This window comes from Ascidiella aspersa, chromosome 4, assembly GCF_963924565.1.
Source record: "Ascidiella aspersa chromosome 4, kaAscAspe10.2, whole genome shotgun sequence".
In the NCBI taxonomy this organism is placed as follows: Eukaryota; Metazoa; Chordata; class Ascidiacea; order Phlebobranchia; family Ascidiidae; genus Ascidiella; species Ascidiella aspersa.
Window position 1 is genome coordinate 1,256,285 of NC_139450.1, and position 18,479 is coordinate 1,274,763.

The 18,479-nt window shown below is 32.9% G+C and overlaps 1 protein-coding gene across 1 annotated transcript; it reads right to left on the reverse strand.

Annotated features, from left to right (window-relative positions):
* Positions 1-6,223: 6,223 nt before the first annotated feature.
* LOC146146544 (complement receptor type 1-like) lies at positions 6,224-17,254 on the reverse strand. The gene is made up of 18 exons (XM_083386855.1): positions 17,206-17,254; positions 16,955-17,146; positions 16,205-16,381; positions 15,174-15,350; positions 14,684-14,824; positions 14,114-14,287; positions 13,589-13,763; positions 12,971-13,149; positions 12,594-12,779; positions 11,815-11,996; positions 11,146-11,362; positions 10,472-10,627; positions 9,845-10,036; positions 9,146-9,337; positions 8,609-8,803; positions 7,240-7,460; positions 6,644-6,872; positions 6,224-6,336 (listed from the first exon to the last, which is right to left on the reverse strand). Exons 1-18 carry the CDS (start codon positions 17,252-17,254, stop codon positions 6,224-6,226), a joined length of 3,147 nt encoding a protein of 1,048 aa, XP_083242981.1.
* Between the last annotated feature and the right edge of the window lie 1,225 nt (positions 17,255-18,479).

An 18,479-nucleotide genomic window follows, 5' to 3' on the forward strand; every position in this document is an offset into this window, starting at 1 on the left:
CGTCAATGACTAGACCTAGTAAGTAACTATTTTCAAATGACTTGACTTCTGTCTTTCGGACAAATGACCTGGGCTGAAATGAAGTATTTTAATCATAATTTTTTTTTATAAAATTGGGTTATTTATCTTTTTTCTACATCAAACTTTTCTTGCTATATGTTGCGTTTTTGTTATTTTTTTAGAGATATTGCTATTAATCAGACTGAGTTTTATCAGTTTTAATAGTTTATCGTTTAATTTAATGACAAAGGACTGGACCTGTAATTTATTGAAACTGACTTGACTGGGATGTAGCCTAAGTAATTTTAGAATGCCTTGTTTATAACACTGATGTCTACCACAAAAAATCTGTTTCTACGGCCAGGTTTTACCGAGTTTTATATATTTTTTTTACAAGATTTTAGGTTCATGCGATGATCGTTATTAAAAGCACATTCTTCGAGAATTAATTAAATGATTAAAAAGCGCTGTAACCACGCAGGGCGTCGCAACTAAGTAATACTCAACAAAGGTTGTACCAAGTGATGTTACAGTGCTCTACAAGTTGATAGATTTGTAACCTAGCAAAAGCACGTCATCCATGTCTAACATTTTTCAGTTATATTCCGATAGTTGTAATAGAAATTCCGATACCACGATTTATTATCGGGTAATTGGGCCCTACCCTCGATACATAGTACGTTAAGTCTCCCAAACAGCGCAAAACGTTTTAAAGATACTTTTTTTTAGGGTTTATTTTGTTAACCAGAGTTGGGCTATTTTGAACCGACTCCGCAGACCTGCCTTTTACCAATATTCCATCAGAAATAAACGTGTGTCGTATGTGTCAGGTAAAGATCAAAATCAAAACAACTTACATTAGCTTTTCCTAGGCCAGTAGCATTCCCGCATCCCCTAGGTGGCGGTAGACCTAAATTTTACACTTGACAAGCCCTGGTTTAAAACGATAAATTGGAAGCGCTTCTTAATGGGAACATAGGAACAAAGAATGCAATTACAAGGCGTATACTCCCCATGCGAACATTACGTTGCGCAATAACGGCGTGCAAACAACTCCTGGAAATCATAGATCCATAGTCAAACAGCCGTCCGCTTTGACTAAACAAAAAAGTAAAGTACCACTCAAATGTTTTTTTCATGCCATCACTTATATATTCCAATATAATTTTTCACCAGGATTTATTGAATATAAACGGCCAATACCTACAATATGACGCATTGGTAAATAAATTTAACTTTATTCCTAACTACACAGATTTTGTCCAATTCATAAAATTAATATCGAGTCTTCCAGAAGAATGGGATTCGGGTAGCGCAACAACGTTCCGATCGTATAGAACCCAAACATTAAAAGTATTTATCCAGCAGTATAACTCCACCAAATCGGTTTACGAAAAAATACAAACAACAATTCTCTTTCCTCCAAAAGCTCAATTAAAATGGCACTGGACCTTAAATTGCGGGAGTGCACGTCTGCCATGGGAGAAAATTTACCGCAACCTCTACAATTCAACAATCGAAAACAAACTAAGAAGCTTTCAGATAAAGTTTTACTTGGGCGCAATTGATACAAATGACTCCATTTATTCGTTTGGCAAAACCGAATCTAACCAATGTACTTTTTGCAAAAAGGCCACGGAAACGGAACCACTTGTTTTATTTGTGTCCTGTTACGTGTCTATACTGGGAAAACGTGAGTGCGTGGTTAAGTACTAAACTACGAATATCGTGTGTTTTTTCCCACGAGCAATTACTCTTTGGAGTGCACAAAAATGAACCGTGCAAAACATTTGTGAATTGTGTCCTTTTATGTGCGCGATATGTTATTTATCAATGCAAATATGCCGAAGCTCAGCTGTCCCGACTATGTTACGCTTTCTCATGATGTTAGCTTCTGTGCGAACTTCCGAGCGAAAGTATTTTCATTTTCAAAACACTAAAAATCAATTGCAATGAAAAGAATAAAACGTACACCAAAACTCCTTTAAAGAACTATCGTTCCCACAAGCAATATCTTTTGTTTATATATATATTACATCATCACTTTAAAACTCTTTTATTTAGCGAAAACAACGTAAAGCAATAGGCAACACAATGATTAAGTTAGTATTAGGCCTACTTAACAAGTCAAGAGCTCCATGCGAACCGTAATAATGAATTTAAATGTGCCGACATAACGGCGAAAATATCTTGCTAATATTGGTTCCGGAAACATGTTAACTTTGTACGTGGTTCGGTCGTGGTTGCCGACGAATATCTGGAAGAAGGCAATGAATATTAACTCTTCAATTTGGATATTCATTATTATCATACTGATCCATCAAGGAGTAGGCTACTTTTATAATTAATACAACATTACAACAAGTTTAAATCTACCTTGTCTTGACCCCCCTCTTGTATAAATCTTATTGTGCTTGTTACGTTGCTATACGCAATCTTATAAGAAGAAGTCCACGCATCACCGAGTGGATGCCCTTGTGTTATGACGCCTGTGACTTCCCTCGGTTTGCCTAAATCCAGTTGGATCCAGTTTTCAGCCTTTTCTTGGCCTACATTATGGAATAAAATGAAAGTTTTGCTTAGTAGGCTACAAGGCCAATTCCTAAAACTTTAAGATAAAAGGGGAAAATTTAGTAGCAGCTAAGATAGGCTCCATATCTTACCTTGTTTCGGGTGCCAGACACTCCTGTGAGTTGCGTTATGAGACAGGTTATCCAGCCTTCCATGCGAAGGTCCGTACCTGTCGCTGGCCGAAGATGAAGCAGTCATGGCCGAGTCTTTAAGGCGCCTAGTCTTAATTCCGACCGAACACAAGTCTAATAACAAGTTGATCGTTTTGTCGAATGTAGTTTTATGATAATGCAACATAGATCTAATTACCAGGATTTTGTTTGAAGCGGAACACGGCCCTTTGAACGTAGTTATTGTACAGGGTTTCTAAAATTGGAATAAAAGAGATTGGTAATTACAAATATAAGCTTTTTGTACTCAACCTTTACCGAGATCGGACGTAGGCCTATATAGGTCTACAGTTACGGTACCTTGAAACTTTCGAATTAGTGGAAATTGTCGTTTCACACGTTTAATGTCGCACTGACAAGTTCCAATGCGACCTGTAGTTCCTTTTGAGCCAGGGAGGCCAACAAGGCCAACTGGGCCAGGCGGGCCTAGAACACTTGTGTTGGAACCGGGTCCCGGTAACTCTTCTATTGTCATGTAAATGTTGCCATCACAATTTACATGATATGTCGATCGCAAAACGCTTAACAGTACAAATGGCAAAACATTATTTGTTTCTTTAAACATCTTTATTCTTGGGTAAACATCTTGTTGGCAATATCCCGCCTAAATCTGCAATTTTTTTATAGGTTACAATTTTCTGGTCGCATAAAATTTCAAATTTCTCTTGCTTTAAACGAGAGTTTAATTAAATCATAGTGTTTTTTTTTTTTTGTCACTTATAGACAGGGAGTCGAACCGTTGGACTTTTCCGGTTCAGGTTCGGTTCGGGTTCAAGGACTTTTTCGGAATACGGTTCAGTTCCGGTTTCGGTTCGGAGGAATTTAAAAGTTCCGGTTCAGCTCCGGTTCAACCATCGTTATTTTAAAATCGGTTTATGAAGTTCCGGTTCGGATATAATATAAGTTGCTTAAATCTAAAAATGTGGGTTAACAAATGTAGAGAATAATCTTTGAATAGTAAGTCATTCAATTAAAGTTACGTGACGTATTAAAAAATCAGCAACTCATTATTGAAATATCTTAAAAAAATCAAAAAGATCAACGTTTTTTAATCAATATTCAAATTTGTTCATAAAATTTTAAACATGGCATAACTTGATTCTTTAAAATACAAGTTGTGACGTCATGCAGGAGCGAACCGCTTTTATTTACAGGTTCGGGTTCGGTTAATGTTCAGGTACTTTCAAAATATTCGGTTAAGTTCCGGTTCGGTTCCTTAAAATCGAACAAAAAAACGGTTCAGGTTCGGTTACGGTTCCGAAAAATTTGAACCAAAACCGGTTCGAATGATCTTTCTACATCCGGTTTGCGTTTTGATGCTCTTTTGTACTAGATAAGCGCTTTCTAGCGCCGGTGCGCTGTGGAAGGCTGCCAAGTGCGTCGCGCACGAACGGAAAACGTATTCAAACAATGTTTTTTTTTTTTAATTTTATAAAAACTCGCAAGAATTTATAAGGAATGCCGGTATACCAAAAAATCGCGCTCGCTTCGCTCGCCAGGTCAAATCTAAAGTCAACTAGATAACTATTCAACTTATCTGCTTCCCTCAAAGTAGTTTTATTACACTTTTCATTAGTAGAATGGATGACGACGTGTGAGCTCGAATTTTAAACCAAGCAAACGCTTATTTCGTACTTTGCGCCAACACTTTACTGCCTCCTTAATTGTAATTTAACACGTTTCAAAGTGAAAAAAAGATATTTTAGAACACAAATGTTAGTTAATATTTTGTGCGGCCCGCAGAGACCTTTGAGTTAGTATTTTGGCCCGACTACAAAAAGGTTGCCGACCCCTAGCCTAAATTATTACCGGTACTAAATATTGCTGCCAGGATTTGCATATTTACTTAATTACCTACCATTAGAGTTTATCGTTTAACAGCAACAATAATCGGCCTTTACTGATACACGGTAAGTCTATTACAAAACGCTATGAACGTTAGCTTTTCAATACAAAAATATTAGTTCAGTTTTAACAAATAACCATCAGATATGACGATGATTAAATCATAAGCGGAATAGTAAATCATTTTTTCGCCGGTTGAGAAGCAAATATTACATAATTTGCTAAATACAGGAATATATGCTTTAATCTCCAAACCACCAATCTAGTGTAATTAAATTATTAAATAACATATTTTTGCTATAATTTTGGCAAACAGTTTTTGTACAAATGACTAATATGGTGATGCCGGAACTTTTTACAGAGGTACATTTCTAAAACGAATACCTTTCGACAATCTTTTAGTCTCACCCTCGCAACTAAAACTTATTAGATGCTCAAAATCAACACGAAAAATAGACAAAAACCTTTCTTTATTATGAAAGATATGGCTTAAAAAAAAAGATTTGTATGAACGATATAGACAATAAAGTTTTTCTCAAAAAAGACAAAACTACAAAGTAAAATATCGATGAATGAACAACACTACAATAAACTAATAACTCGCACATCAATGAATCCTTGCTTTTCATTTTATGTTATTCTCCATTTAAATATAAACAAACATCATAACAATTTAAGTCACCCTCATATATTGACCAAATTGACCATTCGGGGATAATAACCTACAGATTAAAAATCACTTAAAAAAACACACATCTTTCTAAAATATAGTTTGGAGAATACGCCATCTTTTATCAAGTTTGTAAACCAAACTCACCATAAAAACGTTTAGTGGCCAATATAATGTTACGGACCTCGTTTGGAAATTGGTAGAAAAGTATAACAATGATTAATCGCTATACCACAGTATTTCTAAACGTAAGTTTATGGCGACCGAAATACTGAGCGTAAGTTAACAGCGAAGCTGCCTTAAGTGACCAAATTCCTTTCACTAGACTTTTCGTTAGCGAACAAAACATAAAACTAGCACAAATAAGTTCAAATTTAATTGATGTGAATAATGTCTTCGTATGGAATCCGCATTTTCGCAATTTTGAGAGAATTTTGCTCAGAAGCAATCTCAATAGATTTAACAAGGTGAACCAAATCAAACATCGGCCACGCAATGTTGGGCCATGAATCATAAGTTTAACAAACACCAGGCTGATTGAACAACCAACTGAACATTTATTAGAACATCACTAGAAAGGGAAATAATAACAACTTGCTATTAACGCCCCAAAACTCTTTGCTTCCATCTGTGGATTCCCGCCTACGGTCTCAAGTTTATTACGTAGGGTGGCAATGACGTTACCAGACCCAGCGATGCGTGACGACGTGTAAAACAATAACTTTGATCCAGAATTTCCACAATACGCGATAGGATGTTCCTTAAAAGTAGTTAAGCAATTTGATGTTTGTGAGAACATTATAAACAAAGCTACTTTTTTAAGTCAAGTTTTGGAATTAGCAGAAAACGGCCACAAGATTCTAGGTACTGCTTGGCATCAATAATATACTATTGAACATAATTTATGTTGGGTTATTTAAAGAAAAGTTGTGATTTTACCATTTGATGCGATGACGTCATCGGCGGTTTATACGCTGAAGCTTTGATCATCGTCACTAAGTTCAACCAAACTACGACCTGAGGTAACCTTTAACCCCGTGACCTCTGACCGACCAGCTTGGGCGGTAACGATCTCAACTCCTTGCAACAAAATAAACTTTATTTTTACTGATTACGTCTCTTTTAGCAAAAACTGGATGCTTTAAATAGACTGAATTAATTACAAAAACTACTATTAATCTTATTTCCATAACAATGCATTTATCTTACATTTTCTTCTATTCTACACTAGCTTTTTAAGACACAATGCTTCTAACACATAATCGCTTTTGACGTGACAACTCCTTTATTCCACTGCTTCTAAGATCACAATGCTTCGTTTCTACACTTGATTGTTACGTCATACTGCTTCTATTCTACACTTTTTACATCACAATACCATTTATACCTTCGCTTTCTGCGTAACCCTGTGACCTTTTGAGTTCGACCTGGTCGTGGTTATTGGTGAGTAGAAGGATGACCCGTTTGACCTTGACGGGTGACCTTCCGACCACGTGCAAATATTCAACCGCTTGTTTTACCGAGGCCAGTGTACCGGGACATCCCCCGATGTGTTCTACTTCGCCCAAACGCTCCAACACTCTCGCTAGAGGGGCGCTAGAGAGGTCGACAATAATCTGCAACATAGAAATCATACAACAGATCAACCAATAACGGAAAATAAGTTTAACTACAAGTTAAAAAAAAAACGAAATCAAGAGGTTGATCTTTTAGGCATAAAACACTTAAACATACCAAAAGAAAACAGTTAATAAATGTTTTATTTTTTACATATCGGGGACAAAAACAATTATTGGTAAATTGATAATTTAGTTTTAAAAAAGTGTAGTTAATTATGTAAACTTTTGATATGTTCAAAATTGATGACTTATAATTAAATTTTGATTGTATTCATGTTTCAAATAAAAACAAAATAATAACGAAAAGTGACAGTAGTCAAAAATCTTCAATGTTTTTACATTTATAAATATTTCTTCTCCCTACCTCGTTATCATGTTCGATCTGTCCAACTTGACAAGTGAGTGGAGCAGTTGCCAAGACGCGCATGACTCCGACCTGTACATCGCCCACCTCAACAGGGCCTTGGTAGGAGGCAAGCACCTTCAACAACCAATCGATTTGTTGCCTGAAGTTTTGCTCGCTCGATGCAGCAGATATGTCAAGCACTACCATCACGTCTTGCATACATGGAGGGTTAGGACAACCTATTGTAATGAAGTGGTTATGAGTTATATTGAACTTAAATCGTCAAAGTTTATGTAATTCTTATAATATGTCCAGTACTACCATTAGGTCTTGCATACAAGAAGGGTTAGGACAACCTATCGTAATGAGGTGGTTATGGAATATACTAAAATTAATTTGTCAAAGAGATCATTTGGTCTTGCATTCATGCTATTAGTTCTTGTATTTATGGAGGGTTGGAACAACCTGTTGGGACTTGTGTGTAAATGAGCTGATTATGGAATATATTAAATTGGAATTTGGAATTAAATCGTCAAAGTGAGAATTTGGTCATGCATACATCGAGGGTCTGAACAACCAGTTGGGGGAATTGTAATGATGTGGTTATGAATTATATTGAACTTAAATTGCAAAGTTTATGTAACTCCTATAATATGTCAAGCATTACCATCGCGGCGTCTTGCATACAAGGAGGGTTGGAACAACCTATTGGGGGATTGTGATGTGGTAGTTATGGATTATTTTTTAAATAAATCGTCAAAGTTTATGTAATTCTTGTAATATGTCAGGGACTACCACCAGATCTTGCATGCAAGGAGGATTGGGACAACCTGTTGGTAGGTTGTAATGAGGTGGTTGTGGGTTATATTAAAATATAGTTTGTCAAATTGGCGGTCAAAGATTTTGAAAACAATTACCCACCCAAACATTTGGTCACATGATTGATTTAAAATAGAAGATGGACATATTTTTAGGGGTGCTAAAACTGTGAAATAAATCATTTGTTGCCAAGACTTGAATAAAGGGTAAAAGAAGGAAAATTAAACACCTTACTTTTATTACAGCAAAAAATATTATGAGATAAATTATGCTTCAATCGAAATGAAGTGGGGTGCATTGATTGTCATATTTAAGGAAAAATAATTTAAAAACAAACCATTTACAACGTCAATAATATAATTTTATTTTCGAACCGTTATGGAAACAACTTTAAAACAAACAAGCACGGAACTGAATACCTTACAAATAATACAAGATTCTTTTTTAGAGTGACCATTTTTTTAGGTAAAATTTAAAATAAAAAAGGAAATTGGTACTTTAAAGTAACACACACTAACAGGCCTACTATAATGATACCAGATATACTACACATTAAACTAACTCTTACCTTCACAAGTAGGTGGTAAGTTGTTCCATTGAGCGCCACCATTGCTTAGTGGAGTGTCACATCGAAGGGTGGCAGCCCCCTCAATGGTATAACCCTTGTCACACACAAACTCACACTCTGCGTTGAACTTGTTGCCGCCAGGACACGACAAGTTGCCATTAGAGGGCGCCATTAGCGGCGGTTGACATAATAAATCTGGGAGAAACATAGATTTGAAAACTAGAAAGGTCACATAAAAAATCTTGGGTGAAAACTTAAAAGTGATATTTAAAAATAAAAAAAACTTAACATAATTATATTAAGATAAAAATCTAAAAACACAAAAACAAAACGTCCTAATATTGAAAAACTAAAAGACTTTATTGAAACTGATAATAAATAAATCTCCTTTGGCAAATTATACAGAAGAAAACAATCTAAGCAAACCAATAAAGATCGCTAATGTGTTAAAAATCTGAGTTTTGATGATAAAAACTATAAAAAAATTGACAAGTACAATCATTCAACCAACAAACACCTAGACATTACATTTACTACCTGATGAACAAAAAGGTATTTCTCCATTCCAGAAAGCCCTTTGGTTTTCTTGAACACAAGCGATAAAAGAAGGACCTTTAATGAACAAGCCAGGTGGGCAGTTGAACATACATTGTGAGCCTGCTTCATTGCTGTCTGTGCAATTAAACGTCAGCTCAGATGTTGCATTGATCGTAGGGCATTTAACATTATCTGGAAACAATAAACGAAATAGTGAGAGGAGACATTTATAATATTAGTATTTTTTATAGACATTTTACAGTTCACCAGGACAAAAAATATAAATATTGAAAACACAAAATTTAATTTTGCATAGAGGTTTAATAGTGGTTCCTGTATGCTTAAAATAAAACGTTAAAAAAATGTCAGACTTTTTCAGTTTTTCTTATCATAACTAAAATGAAGCAATACTTTTAAATCACAAAAACAGAAAGACTAATTTTTAAGGAAAGACAAATAACAACAATAATACAAAATTCTTAACAAAGAAAAAACATATAAAATTTTTTTACCAAAACTAAACTGTAATTCAAAGACAAAATTAGAAATAAAATAAATATTCAAATTGGAATCTTCAGGATCAAGCAGCAAACAATTTTAACATTTTTTTAAATTGATTTGGTATACCAACTTTTAGCCAACTAATACAGATTGTTTAGAAAATTTTACTAATTTTACATGATTACATATATCTCTTACCTTCACATCTAGGCATGGATGACTCCCATTCTGAATATGATTGGTTTATTTGTAAACATGAAATAACATTGTTTCCGATAAGCACTTTGTCTTCGTCGCAAACAAATTCACAAACTGTTCCTTTGTCATGAACATAATTACAAATACTTGATCCACCTTCAATATTTGTTCCATTTAAACTGCAACCTGAGCCTGGATATAAATTGGGAGTTGAAAAATATTTGAAGTTAGTGATTTAAAAATTATATTGTTTTTAAGTTTGCAAAAATTTTATCAATATTTGTTCCATTTGAACTACAACTTAAGCCTGCAATTAAATGAGGTTAGGAAATTAAATAAAAAAGGAAAAATAAATTATTGAAGATGATTTTTATGATGTAATTGACAAAAAAACTATTATAATGCCTGAAATTCTTTTAGATTTTAATCCAGCAAACTAGAATAAAATAATTTTCTCAATCTATGCCTGTATATAAATCGGAATTTATAAAATATTTAACAAAAAAGGATTGAAAAATTAAAATGTTCTTAGGGTTTTCATAAAGTTATGTTTGGTAACAATTTGAGTCGGAATTGAAGAATTTTTTTTAATTCTATCAAAAACTACTCTATTAAAACATTACAAACCTGGGCAATTGTTATCTGTTATCTTTAGAACAACTTCTGACAACAATTCATTTAACTTGAGATAAGTTGTTGGTCCAAGCAAAACTAAATTGTGACCAAAACTAGAAAAATCTTCAATGTTGGAATCTTCCATTCCAACAACTATTATCTTAAATCCTGTTTCAAACAAATTTATTAACCAAGATAAGGTATTGCATTTACACTTTTACATGCTGATTGGTGGTTTATTTATTGGTAACACTTACAACAAATGAGAAATGTAGGCTTTTCTTATATAGAGATTTAAATATTATATTAAACATAAATTTTAGTAGAAAATTTCTATTTTGGGTGTGTACATTAGCTTTGTTTATCACTTAGTTTAAACTGGTGACATTTTTCTCAAAAAAACACAAATGCCAAATAACAGTCTAAATATAGAATAGTAATCAGGGGCTTCATTTACACTTTTTTAATTTATAATAACATTTTTTGACAAATATAATAAATAGCTAAACAAAATGTCTTGTTTTTTTCAAGAGTTAAAATTAAATCCAACATGAACTCAGTAAAAAATCAATTACTAAGTGGAACACATATTTAAATGTTTTTATTTAAAATTTTTTTTTAGTGTTGTTTCAATTACAACATAAGCGAAAATGTAATTGGTTTTATAAACCTAAAAAATTATCCACCTAAACTAATTAGTTTTTCCACTTCTTCCAAAATGTTTGTTTGGGCAGGACCAGTTTGTAGGAAGAGCAGAATAGGTTTGGCGAGTCCTCGTCCAAATCTTTTAATGTAATCATAAGCACTTGATAAAAAGTTTGTGCTCCAACAGTTTGGTATCGTCACTATTTCCTTCACGATTCCACGAAACATGTTGTACTTTTCACTAACTGCTGGCTTCCTCTGCAATACATTAAAGATAAAAACTCATTATATTTAGTTTAGGTATTAATAACGACATAAATTCAATAAAATTTAATCAACTTTTGAATAATTTTTTTTTTAATTGCTTGAAAAAAAAAATACCCGAAGAGACAAAAATTAATATTAGCTTTACTAATCTAAATACAATAAATGAGAAAACCTTTTTTTAAAAATAAAACATATTTTAGTAAGAAAATAATAATAATTTTTATTATTAAATGTTAACTACATAATTTAGTTCTAAAAAAAAATTGATTTTTTTTTATTTAAAATTCTTTTTTTTTTGTGAATAAGGAATTATTTTAAAAATCATATGGTTTAAACCAGGCTATTATTTAACTTTGTTCATTAATTAATTATTTGTTAATCATACATTAATTACATAACACAATGATTTTGTCATTATTGACATCAACTTTTATTCTTTTTACCTGGAAATTATTATCACAAATGTTAGAGTCAGCTTGTCCGACCCAAACCCAGGTATATCCAGCGAATATAGTTTTGTGCAGAGCGTCGAGTATGTTTCCAAAGAAGTTCAAGACATCTGTGTGTTCCAAACTACTTGGCTCATTCAGCAGCAAAAACACATCAACAATGCTCTTGTCACAAACTGAAGGTGAAGTAAAACATAGCATTTTTTGTATTTTTCACCTAATAGGGCGCCCTTGGAAAGGCAGACAGAACTACACAAACTAAAACATTAAGGAAAATACCACAATTTATGCATATTATACCAAACAAAACGATAAAAGCTTAAAATATCCAAGATATTAGCAAGAAAAGTAAGAAAACTGTAGTTTGTGTGAGATCCAAACTCATATTGCTTATATGTGTTTGAACATTTGTTTCATTAAGGTTCGGATAATTTTAAACTTACAAAAAAATAATAATAAATAACATTTCATATGAATATTGACTATTGTTTCGCACATTTTGTTGCATTCTTATTACTTACCTATTGGAGGCGTAGACGAATCATTTCCAAATAAGCTCTCTAAACAACAACAAAGTACAACAGTTTATTTAAGTTGGGTACTAAAGGAATCTAATAGACATTTAAAACATTTAGGTAAGAGTAAATATTTAAAAAACAAAACTTGCAAAATTAAAATTTTATTTATTGTGCAACATTTATAAATATATATTGGTTAATTTTATGATTTATACAGTTTGCATTTTAAATTGTAATATCACAAACAAAAATTACCGCAGTTTTCAGATTTGTGATCCCAGACAAGTTGTTGTTCCGCTTGGTCGAGTTTGCACACATACACATCCGATTGTTGGTCATCACACGTCACAATACAAGTCGAGTTGAGGTGGTTTGTGTTGTCACAATCAGCATTGTCTTCGTACAATACAGACAATGGGGGATTGCAAAAACGAGCGATTTCTGGAAAAAAATAATTAAATACTTATAAAAATAGTCATAAAACAAAACAAAAAAATAAAAAAGGAATATAAATCAAAATAATAATTGAAATTGAAAAATATCAGAAAAAAAAAATATTTCAAAAAAAGTAAAGTGACTTATCAACTGATTGTTCAGTTCATCATTAACCAATTTTTTTTCAATGAAGTTACCTTCACATATTGGTTTGGGGAAATTCCATTTTGAATCATCACCACAAACAATGGGGCTTTCCCCAACTAAGGAGTAATTTGGTTCACACGAAAAAGTACATTCTGATGACGTCATTAATTGGTTTGAACAAGTGAAAGAACCATGAAGTATTTGATCAATCCGTGGACATTCATTTGATCTAAAAATTGAAAAATAAAGATTTTATATTAAAAAAGATTCTATTTAAAACTATACTGTGGCGTACATGGTTCTGCGTGCCTTTTTTGTGTTGTGCTTTATAATCGAGTGTTGTGTTGCGCTAACCCCCTTATTCGATCTACGCATCTCGCAATAGAGCATCAACCGCTTCAATACCATAATATTTTGTGATTTACTGTATATATATTGAGATTCTTATTTATTTGGCAAAAATGGGTATAAATGCGAAGTTGCAGCTAAATGTTTGATAATAAAGTTTTTGCTAAGCTATTCCCAAATAATTTGTAATGAATTTAATATCTTAACTAGCATCATAGAAAATAAATAATGTTTTGTAAAAAGAAAATGAAATTTTAGAAATAAAAGTAAAGTAATGGTAGAAACAAAGTTCCAAATAACAAAAAACTTAAAATATTTACTCAACACAGTCTGGCACTTCATTTGTCCATTGTGATTTGATGCACTTAATGCTCTCCTCTCCCTTCAAAGTGAAGCCAGCTGAACAAGACAACACACAAACTGAACCATGCTTATTGCCGCCTGTGCATTTAAGGTTACCATTTGGTTGGTCAGGCAACACTTCACATGACATGTCTGAAATGAAAAGATAAAGAAAAATTGGTATCATTGAAACAATACTTGTATTTTTTAGGCTTTAATATTGGAATATGCAGTGCAGCTTTTGTGTTAGCATTAATTTTTTATTTTTGGAACACAATACACCATGTAGCTCTAATAAGGAAAATTCAGGGGACATATTACACAACAGAGCTGAAATAATAATTTTAAATACTTTTAACACAAAAAAACATTGACATTTAAGAATCACATTAAAAAACTAACCTGAAATAATACAAATTTACAACCAATAAAATTTGGTCAAAAATTTCTTATGATTTTATAAAATGAAAATTGAAAAGTGAAGTATAAACATAGTAATATACCTTTGCAAGTAGGAGGTTTGTTAGACCAGGTTCCAGAAATACAAGTTGCCGTATTTACACTTCCTTGTAAACTATATCCTTCATCACATTGAAACACACACTCAGATAATACGTTTACACCATCACTGCAATTTACAGTTCCATTTGTGAATTCAATAGGAGGGCATGGTGACACTGGAAATAAAAAGATTGTTGTGAAAAAAATTATATGTTTATAATAATAATTTTACAAAAACCTTCGGTACTCTATGTTACAGAGCTTACAAAACTATGAGTCAGAAGTCTGTTTACACTAATTTTAACACAAAGTTTTACATCTATATAATTTTTTTTTTAATATTTCGATATAAAATATGTCAAAACTTATAAAACACAATTTGTAGCTCAGTCACACATTTGTTAAATTGTGTGCAGAAGTATACAACATTACAACAAGAAACAAAGCATTTTAAAGTCAAGTTTAATAAGTTAAATTGGGTCACAGACTTGCTTTATAAGACCTTGATATATTTTTTTTATACCCATTCTTACATTGACAAACAGGTGGTTCATTTGACCATTGTAAGTTACTTGCATCACATAGTGCAGCAGATGCTCCCTCTAGTGTAAATCCTGTGTTGCAAGTGAACGTACACTCTGCGTTTGCTTGCATTCCATTATTACATTCCATCTCGCCATTCGATGGCACAGAAAGAGTAGGACAAATGTTTTCTAAAAACAATACCGGAATAATTTATAAAAAATACCTAAAAAACAAAAAAGGAATTCAAAAGATTTTGTGCTATAGGTAAAGACATTTTTAATCTAATAATTATTCTGTGAAAAAAAAAATCAAAAATAGTTAACATCAATATATGGGGTATATATATACATTTCATAGCTTACTAGCATAAAAATTACTAACTTATTTTTAAAAAGGTTAAAATTTATTTAACATTCCAATTGTTTAAATAAAACGGAATTTATGGTAAAAATATTAGGAATGGTAAATTTATGTGTTGTTAAAAAATCATTTTATGCCTATGAAAAGTTTTAGTTTTGTTGGTTATCATTACAATACCTCTACAAGTAGGCACATCATTAGTCCATGTTTTTTCCCCACTACATTGTAAAGTAGGGTGGCCTTCTAGTGAATAATCATCCTTGCAAGTAAACTCACAAACTGAACCAGTTTTCATCTCCAATGTACAAGACATTAATCCATCATTAGGAGCACTTATATCACTACAGGTGGATCCTGTGAAAAGAAAACAATAGCGTCACTGAATGTGGTTTTAAAACATTAAGTATAGCATATATATATATGTCTAACTATCGCAGAGGATTAGAAATTAGTACTGGAATAAAATCATTGTTGGAATTAATATTTCTTAGCGGTAATTTAAAAAAAGACATGAAAACCATAATTTTGTTTTAGTTATATAGTATATCAATTTAAATATATATTAGGTATTTCTACATTAAAAATACTTACTGGAACATTTTGGTAGAGAACCTTCATTCAAGACCCAGTTTTGTGATGAACATTTTGCTGAAGTTGAACCAGAAATAAAGAAGAACTGCTCACAACTAAATGTTGCTGTTGAATCAGGTTTGTGTTGGTCACTATATTGTGTTAATACGTTTCCTTCACTATTCACATCAAAGGTGGTATACTCAGTGCAATCTGATGGAACCTCTAAAAAAAGTTGTTGATGACTGGAAATGTACAAAGTTGAATACATTAGCTAGTCCTAGCTATTCAAGAACATCAGGTTTTAATTTTATAATGATGAATCTATTTGAAAGGTATAAGCACAAACCATTTCAAGAGTATTAAAAAAAATACAATTACCCTATTTAGGTGAACTTACTTGTCAAGTCTAATCGAATTTAATTTAATCGAAAGTTTTACCAAGCCAATCTAATCCTGACAGATGCATTTTCCTTACTTTAAATAAGTTACGCCAATTAAGCTTTAGCAGACTGTCTATTTACAGTCTATTGTAAAATTGTATATATATATAATATGTACATGAGTTTGCAGAAAGAATAATTTAAAGACTGGTTGTTTAATCAATTTTATTGTAAAGTAATATATCGTAGCACTACCTCTACAAGTAGGAACATCATTGGTCCATGTTTTTTCCCCACTACATTGTAAAGTAGGGTGGCCTTCTAGTGAATAACCATCCTTGCAAGTAAACTCACAAACTGAACCAGTTTTCATCTCCAATGTACAGGACATTAATCCATTCTCAGGTGCATTTATATCACTGCAGATATCCCCTAATAAAAAAACAGAACTTATTTTATTTTTATATATGCTAGGGACAGTTCTTTCAACTTTTTACTTTGCGGGATTTGAACTTGGATTGAAAATTTGCCCATTTGCAATAATTGTCTATTTTAAAGGATTTATTGGAGCAGTGGCCCACAACGTTTTTATTACCCAAAGCAGACATAATTTGAAAATTTACCACAGCTTCTTAGGCGGCAATGATTTATCCAAAGCTTCAGATCAAAGTCAATATCCTAGGGTAACTTTTAAGCTTTTAGGTTTTAAATCAAATTATGGCTTAATAATCTAACCCTATTAGTTTTGCACATTTGGATTACACCAGTTTGACAAAATGTATAATGATGACATCAAGCTTAAAATATTTGGTATTGGTATGTGCATTAAATATACTTTTTTCATTGTTATACCAATATAAATGTAAAGATTTCACCTTAAAGGTACTTTTGTCAAAACATTTTTGCAAGTAAAAATAGTATAAGAAAATTTTCATCTACAAACTGTGTAAATGTTTAAGCAGTGTTTTTCTTATGTTCCTTGTGCATGTAGCACAAAATACCAACTTGCACAAATTGGTGGGCTATCGTGATTTAAATCCCAGGAGTTATCAGTCCCACATTCTGCCTCAGTTGATCCAGAAAGGAAGAAATATTGATCACAGCCAAATGAAACTATTGAACCGTATTCATAGCCATTGGTATATGTAGCCAACAACTCTTCATCACCATTGAACTTTCCACAATTTAGAGCAATAACTTGACAAAAACATGTATATAATTTAAAACAAATTAAGAGCTAAACCAACTAAGCTTACCTGCGGTTAGCAGAGTGTTGAAACAAACAGAAAAATAACTTCTCCACATGTTTCGCAGGAACAATTATGCCTTAGAAAATTTATAATGGTGAGGTACAGTGTTTTATATTTCAAATAAAATAAGCCAGCCAAGAAGCACTGTCAATACTATTACTACTTAAAACAATATTTATCCTCAAGACATTACGTTTGGCTTCTGGCAAATTGGGCGCTGGTCTAGAATCCTACCACAGTTATGAAATCAACACATAAAATTTGAGTCAGGGTGCGGGTTAGCGTTTGGGTGTGGCCGTGTGGGTGGGTCAAGTATTATTATATTCTTTATTTAATAATAATACTTGACCCACCTTAACCCAAACGCTAACCCGCAACCTAACCCAAATAATGCGCGTTGTGGTAGGATTCTAGACCAGCGCCGCAAATTGTCTTTGGATAAGTAAATGTTAGGTTTTCCTCAATTGAGGCTGGTTTACACTAGACGCGTCTAGCTTAACGTAAAACGTTTTAAAAAAACGCTTTCGGTTTAAAACGAGAAAATTTGCCGTTAACGCTGGCAACGCGTTATGTGTGAGTGTTGGATACCAGACACAAACGCAAGACGTTAACGCGTCTAGTCTAGTCTACTAAGTTTTGTTTTGCAGGCGACAATTTTTATGTTTTAAAACGGGGATTCGATGTTATGGAATCCTACCACATTTTTGTCCTGGGGTATATGCTGGTACTGCTTACATTATTTGGGTTAGCGTGGAGTTTAAGTATTAATAGTATATTTATTCGACCATATTTATTTCTTCTTTGCCATTTCAATTTAAATAACTCGTTTGGTTAATTCAGCGTTTCTCAACCGGTGCGCCGTGGAAGGTTGCCAGGTGCGCCGCGAGCAAAAGGAAACAAATTTTGATATGTAAAACATGTATGTTTTACTTTCCTATTGAGCTTAGCTCATTGATTCCACAGTAGTTTTAAATAGAAAACACAATAAGACCAGTAACAGCATCTAATAATAATAATCTATAATATCATAGCGGTAAGACCATCGACATAATAACGCCAAATTCACAGTAATAACCACGACAGAATAAGATATTAAATAGTCTAGATAAGACCTAAACATGTCGAAATAAGTCCAAAATTAATCGGAAAAAGATTTAAATGGACAACATAACGTCCAACACTGTAGGGAGAGTGTGTGGGATGATTGTGGGGACCTGCCTGGCATTGGTCGTTTGCTGTCGACTCTTGGTCGCCGCTGTTTTGGCCCCTGTTTGGGCTTG

Bases quoted from the DNA above. Each gene is read 5' to 3' on its own strand.
- LOC146146544 (XM_083386855.1), bottom strand. From the start codon at position 17,254: ATGTGGAGAAGTTATTTTTCTGTTTGTTTCAACACTCTGCTAACCGCA. The intron at 14,825-15,173 runs GTATTGTAATGA...TATTGTTTTTAG, and splicing joins TGATGTGCCTACTTGTAGAG to AAAACATTTGTCCTACTCTT. The intron at 12,780-12,970 runs GTAACTTCATTG...ATTTTTTTCCAG, and splicing joins CCCCAAACCAATATGTGAAG to AAATCGCTCGTTTTTGCAAT.